The 7,229-nt window shown below is 37.8% G+C and overlaps 1 protein-coding gene across 2 annotated transcripts in view; it reads left to right on the forward strand.

Moving 5' to 3' along the window:
• Rap1b (RAP1B, member of RAS oncogene family) overlaps positions 1-5,548 on the forward strand; it is a 32,150-nt gene extending 26,602 nt beyond the window's left edge. For both annotated transcript variants that reach the window (XM_027392333.2, XM_035450555.1), the window contains exons 4-8: positions 141-197; positions 1,642-1,782; positions 2,454-2,597; positions 3,421-3,537; positions 4,223-5,548. In XM_027392333.2, coding sequence (XP_027248134.1) covers positions 141-197; positions 1,642-1,782; positions 2,454-2,597; positions 3,421-3,507 — 429 coding nt within the window. In that variant the 3' untranslated portion in view covers positions 3,508-3,537; positions 4,223-5,548. The remainder of the gene's footprint in view (positions 1-140; positions 198-1,641; positions 1,783-2,453; positions 2,598-3,420; positions 3,538-4,222) is intronic.
• The last annotated feature ends 1,681 nt before the right edge of the window (positions 5,549-7,229 follow it).

The raw sequence follows: 7,229 nt of genomic DNA on the forward strand, positions 1-7,229 counted from the left end.
AACTAGTTTTAAGTATTGTTCGATATTACCTTGTAAAGTTGCCATAACTTGTATCAGTTCTAATCTTAACTGTTGTGGATATTTTATGGTAATATTACATATGTAAAAAAATTAAAGGAATATTTTAACTTTTTCTTCAGCAAGTTGAAGTAGATGCGCAGCAGTGTATGCTTGAAATCTTGGATACTGCAGGAACGGTATGTAAATTATAATTATCTAAGGATATGCAGTGTATACCAGGTTTTTAAATGTACTTTCTAAATGCAATGGATTGGTTATTGAAGAAATTTTTAAAATGCCAGAGTGGAAAGTTTCATTGTCAATGGTTGTACTAGTCCCTTAAGACAGTATATTATATATTTCAGATAATCTTGACAATATTTGGATATACATTTATTCTTTGATGGCTGTGTGAAATATTTTGATTGGTAGTTGTCCTTCTTGAAGGTACTTTTAAGTAGCTGTACCAACTCCGTTACTATAATGAAATGCCTAAGGCCAGCTAACTTTACAAATGGAAATTTGTTTTGGTTTGTTCTGGAGGTGCAAGGTCTAGTTGCTGAATCTGGTGATGGCTTGTTCCTGACAGAGCCTGAGGCAGTGCTTATCAAGAGGCAAAACAAAGAAACATGCATGTCTGTGTCTCTCTCCCACCTGTAAGAAGCCTCCATATTCAGTCCTAACTGCTTCCCAAAGGCCTTACCTCTTCAGTGAACAGAATTACGTTTCTGCCCTCTGGATACATCAGAATGGGGGTTAAATTTTAGCACATGAATCCTTTGGGACTACCCAGTCTATATCCAGGCCATAACAGCCAATTATGTTTGTATGTATCCAAAAATAAAAGAAAGATTCTGGCTGTGCAGTAGACATCAGCCAATGTTTGAAAAACCAAAATATGCCAGACACTATTCTTCCCCACAGGTACCCACACCCTAGTGAAGAAGTGTAGAAAAATGGTAAGATACAGGTGTGAATGCACACTTCCCCACAGAATGTCTGCTTTATGGTCTACTGTACCTTGAGAATAAGACTAGTGCTCAACACTTTATGATAGGTTAAAAAGTTGCTTTTAATGCTGGACTGTGGTTGCACACACCTTTAATCCCAACACTTGGGAGGTAGAGGCACCCTGGTCTACAAAGCAGGACAGACAAGACTGTACAGAGAAACCTTGTCTCAAAAAAACAAAAATAGAAAAAGTTGCCTTTAGAAACATAGTGTCCAGGGGGCTGGAGAGATAGCTCAGCAGTTAAGAGTACTGACTGTTCTTCCAGAGGTCCTGAGTTCAATTCTCAGCAACCACGTGGTGGCTCACAACCACCTTGAATGAGATCTGGTGCCTTTTGCTGGCATGCAGGCAGAAGGCTGTGTGCATAATAAATAAATGAATAAAATCTTTAAAGAAAAAAGAAACATAGTGTCTGTTCCAATTGAGCATGTGTTGTATATAAAGCTGTGGCGTCATTTTTAAAGAACTTTCTTACAATGTAATTTTCAGACGGTATCTTACTATAATCTTATCATTTGAAGAACTGTTATATAATACTACAGTATTCTTTAAGCTGTTAAGTGTGGGTTTTAAAAATGGTCTGCTTTTGTATCAAAACACATTCTTGTTTTTTAATCTTTCTACTGTAGGAACAATTTACAGCAATGAGAGATTTGTACATGAAGAATGGGCAGGGCTTTGCTTTGGTTTACTCCATCACAGCACAGTCTACATTTAATGATTTACAAGATCTGAGAGAGCAGATTCTTCGGGTTAAAGACACTGATGATGTAAGCATCATTTTCTACAATTCTGTAGATGAGAATTTGTGAGGGTCTGGTTTTCTATCCATTGTGTTAAAGTATTTATAAAAGATTTTTAAATTTCTTTTAAAAGCCTAGATTCTTGTTTTCCTTGTTTGGATTTTTTTCCACCTCCCAAAAGTACTTTAGAAGCTGATTTTTAAATGGCCCTTGGTGGTTTGGTAAAATAAGCGTTACTTTCCGTGGGCTGCTTTTTTAAAATTACAAACATGGGATATATCTAAACGTGATGCCGTTAATAAATTTTACGAAGTTGCTGTATTTCATCATGTCATACAGAAAGTGAGCGGTTCAAGCTGAGACCGTGAGAAGCTGAAGTTTCTGCTTTTGGGGCCTCCTTAATTTCTCCTTTTTGTATTTGCAATTCATTAAATGTCTCAGAAACCAGGAAAAAAAAAAAAAAAAAACAACAACAAAAAAAAAAACGTGAAGTTGATTCACACCCTTGAACATTTTAAAGTGTTGAAATCTGCTGGCTTTTCATGGCAACACCCTTTGTACTTCCTTTTTAAAAGGTTGTTTTGATCACTGTGATTAAGTCCTTTGTGGTATAATTTTTCCCTCTTTTGTAAGTGGTTTATAGCTTGATCTTTATTGTTTGTAACTGTTTGTTTTTACCCTCACCAATGTCTTTGCAGGTTCCAATGATTCTGGTTGGTAATAAATGTGACTTGGAAGATGAAAGAGTTGTAGGGAAGGAACAAGGTCAAAACCTAGCAAGACAATGGAACAACTGTGCATTCTTAGAGTCCTCTGCAAAATCAAAAATAAATGTTAATGAGGTATGTTCACATGTATTGAGAAGCTTTTTATATTGAATATAACATTTTAAATTAATGGGAAGCAGCTGGAGAGGTGGCTAAGCCTTTGAGAGATCTTACTGTTAGAGAACCCTGGTGCAGTTCCCAGCCCCTACCTGGCAACTATAACCATCTGGAACTCTTGTTTTGTTTTTCAAGACAGGGTTTCTCTGTGGCTTTGGAGGCTATCCTGGAACTCTGTAGACCAGGCTGGCCTCGAACTCAGAGATCTGCTTGCCTCTGCCTCCCGAGTGTTGGTATTAAAGGCGTACGCCACCACCGCCCAGCTAACCATCTTGTTCCTAAGACTCCAACACCCTCTTGTGACTTCTCTGGAACTCTGCATGCCTAATGAATTCATGAGGACACACACATAAAAATAATAAAAATCCTAAAGACTGTTCAATTAATGGGAAAGTACTGTACTAGAATGCCTAGTTAATAGGTGCTCTTATAGGCAGAAAACAATCTTACTGTGTGTATGCATGTAAATAAGTAACAATATTTCATCTTCTTTGTGGTGCTTATACAGTGAAATTACTGTTAAAGGAAAGTTGGGCAGAGGAGGGCCAGCGTGGGAAAACATTCATTTCATTGAGTATTTGAGGGAAAAAGCTCAAACTCAGAAAAACATGCACGGTTCTTGAAGGGGGTGAAGCCATGTAGAGTGAAGGCATACAGAAAGATCTCAAACAGTAAAGGGGCTCTCTCTCTCTTTCCTCCCCCCCCTCTCTGTAGGACAGGAGAGATCTAACTGAATTGAATAAAATTCTGCAGCTCCTTCTAACTAATAATTTATTTGCAGATCTTTTATGACCTAGTGCGGCAAATTAACAGAAAAACTCCAGTGCCTGGGAAGGCCCGCAAAAAGTCATCATGTCAGCTGCTTTAATGTCCTGGGTGCATTGTAGCTCTGAGCCAGGTATGTGACATTCCTCTTATGCCTACTTTATTCCAAAGACTGCCGTAAAAGCAAGCAAATGATGTCATGCCTTGTTGTGATAATCCTGGAAAGTAAAACTATAGATTTCATTTAGCTCTCATCAGAAGCAAGATAAATTGAGATATAACGGAAGAGAGACAGTTTTAAAACCTGTGTGTCATGGCAACTTACACTAGTGGTCCCTCTGCTCACCCCAGCAGGGCAGACACTCCAAAACAAGCCTTTGAGGAAGACATGACAGATGAGGAGCCTGGGCACAAAACAGGCACTCTGTATTTAACTCCAGAATTATGAGCAATTCCAAGCCAGAATTTCAGTAGATTGTCTAGCTTCTGAGTCCATGGTTTCTGCCGTGCTGTTATGGCACATGATCGGGGCCCCAAAGTGGTATGTTAACTGAGAGTTTAGGAAAAGTCTGCCCGAATCGGAAGCATTGAGGTGAGAGGTACAAGGAATGGAACCAGGGTCCTCTGGAAGAGCAGCCAGGGCTCAGCTCGTTATCATTAAGCTGCCTCTTCAACCTCCAATTTCTTTTTATTTTTAAAATTTGGAAAGTAATTATATCTTAGCTGTCATTAATGCAATGATTAGAACAAGAGACTTTGGCTGTTTCCTTATGTTATTTGTTGTACCATTTCAGTGTTTATTTCTTTCCCTTCCACAGGTCTGAAGAACTGTTGCCCTATTCAACAGTGCCAGCATTCCAACTTTGTTAAACCTACCAACATCTTAAACGGACTTTCCTGTGGTGGTTCCCTTAAGAGGCGGATGAAAGCTACTCTATCAGTTTGCACATTCTGATTACTGTCCAGTGTCACGAGAGATTTTTACTTATATAATAGTTCTAGAGAATGCAGCTGGTCAGACCAGAGGCTACATCCAGTATTACTGCTAAGAGACATTCTTCATCCACCAATGTTGTACATGTATGAAAACGGTGTACTGTATACTTTAACACACCCCATACTTTGTATTGGAGAGTACAGTAATGTAAATCCTAAAAGCACCACTATTTTAGCATAATAAAAGAAAGTCCAAAGAGCTCCTATATAGACTACTCCAGATAACTTCGCTTCTTTGATACTTATTGTAGCTTATTGTAATTTTTTTTTTAAATTCAAGGTCATTATCATTGTATTATACAAAATAAGCGCTTTGATTAACACAGCTATATAGTTTTTTTAATTTTTCAAAAACCTGTGGAGACAGTGATCTTGTCTTTAAAATATGATAGCCCTTTCAGTATAATGTCTTAGATTAAAGACGTTGCCTTTAATATCTGTTGGGAAGGAAATGTCCAGACTTTTCAAATCTCCTTATTATATGTTTCCTTTTTTGTTTACATAGGGAACAATGTTTATAGTTGTGTGTACAGTGGGGGTCTACAACAAGAAGTGTATATTTTCAAACAATTTTTTAATGATTTAACAAGTTTTGTAAATCATTTTCAGGCTTCTGCAGCTGTAGATTCTCACTGTGACCCCCTTGCTTGCTCATGCATATGTGTGTCTGCAATACCAAATATACAGGTTTAGTACCTTTGCCTGTTAGTGATTGTTTCCCATGTGTAACGTTTTGGTTGAGATGTTAAATGGTGGACGAGTACTGTGGATGTGAATGTGGGAAGTAATTTTAATCATGTGTAATTGGTCACAAGGCCTAATTGCAGTAACTATTGCTGTTTTATTTAACAATGCCTTGTTGCTTTGTATGCATTAACGTTTGGGTGTAAAGATTGTGTGTCCATCCAACAGGGAGCCACAGTATTTAAATTGACCAACCTGATGTTACAACGACTTTGAGGTGGCCAAATGTAAACTAAAAGCCTTAATTAAAGTGGTGCAATTTTGTATAACTTAGCATCCGTAGTTCAATAAATTTGGATTGCCGTGCAAGGGCTTGCATTATAATTACTTGCCACTTGAATGTGTTTTGTGTAATGTTTTAACAGTGCTAGTAAATAAATATGGGTTTACCTTTTTAAATGTAATAGGTGTTACTTTACACAGTGTGATTTCATAATTTACAACATACAGGTAAATCAGACTCTTTAACCCAATAATGCTGAATGAAAGATGTCAGGATTTGGTTTGGTTTGTGTTTCTTTAATTTTTTTTTTCTTTTCTCTTTTAGAATTTTTTACTATCCACATAAAACTACCCTTTAACTTTTCCTTGAGAAAGAATGTTGTAAATCAAGCAGTATTACTTATAAACAAAGGCCTTTGGCTAATGTTCGGTAGCTCTTTGGGGTGGGAAGAGGAGGAAGGACTCAGATGCTTTGGGAACTGCACTATTGGATGTTTTTATGCAGAATGCAAATCTTTGGGGAACTGATACACAGAAGTTTACACCAATTATGCTTAAAATATTAATAAGGTTATAAAACTTTTTGATGTAAACTCATGCTACTTTTCTTTTAGATAATAGTGTTTGTCTTATGTGTGCTACAATTGAATTCTGTGTGTGACATTTGTAAAGAAGCTCTTACACTTTTTCATACTAATTTACCAGCTGCTGGAGCAATTACTTAGTGGTACCTTCTAATTTGCAGGTGTGTGCCAATCCTCAACACATGCTGTTTGAAATGGGACATTAAAGGCTTTCATTTTAAACAGTCTTACTCGTTATGTATTTAACTCACAAAGCTCCATGCAGTGGGAGACCTAACGTAAATGTCCATGTAGACTCTCTTTTCATCCTTGAGAGACATGTTATGGTAAAACTTCTTTGTTTGTTTGTTTGTTTTTATATATATATAATCATCTGGGGACGCCTCCAAAACTGGAACACTAAAATCATTCCAGTTTACTGTGTTCTGCAGATCCATTGAAGGTACCACTGTTCATTATTACCAGTAAGTACCCATTCCGCATATAAAACCTAAGTGTTAAAACCTGTTGTGGGGGTTTGCCAGGATTATAAATATAGCAGCAACCAGGATCAGCTGCTGCCCTATTAGAGTCCATATCTATAAGATTTCTCAACCCTGACTGTTAACATTTTGTGGTAGGTAATGTATTGTGCGGATCGCTTTAGGTATCAGAATTTTAAACTAATATCCCTGGGTTGCTGCCCATTAGATGTGATAATACCTCCCACTCCCAGGTACAGTCGGGTGACTCCAGACGTCAGAAGTGCTTCAGTTGTGCTGGCCTGGAAATCACTGTAGTTTAGAAATGATCTGATGGAGAAAAATCTTAGTTGCAGACAAGCATTAGGCGTACAGCATGATCACTTTAAAATAGAAAATAGGAATATGGAATTAAGAATCAGAACTGGGTTTTCTGGGTTTCTAGTCCTACCACTCTCATTCCCTCCCCTATGACCATGGTTAGGTGCCTTTTTTTCTCTTGTAACTCAAGGCTTCATGCAAGCACTACACTATTGAAGCTACACCCCCAGCCCTCCATCCCTCTGGTGTAAATGAAGGTGCTAGCAGCATTCACAGGAGTCCTGTAGGGTGGTTTTATCCAGCTGCTGAATTCTAGTAGGCTGTATAAAGCTCCATTACTCTTGTACAGAAGTAGATGCTGAGTGTAAGGCAGGAAAATTAACAGGCAGGTGGACTGCCTGATAGTTGAATAATAGGAAGATAGAAAAGGGACAGAGTCCCTATTCATGTTCCAAAGAATAATTGGGGAAACTGGATTCTAAGAAAAACCTTTTTTT

The sequence above is a fragment of the Cricetulus griseus genome (assembly GCF_003668045.3).
Source record: "Cricetulus griseus strain 17A/GY chromosome 1 unlocalized genomic scaffold, alternate assembly CriGri-PICRH-1.0 chr1_0, whole genome shotgun sequence".
Taxonomy (NCBI): domain Eukaryota; kingdom Metazoa; phylum Chordata; class Mammalia; order Rodentia; family Cricetidae; genus Cricetulus; species Cricetulus griseus.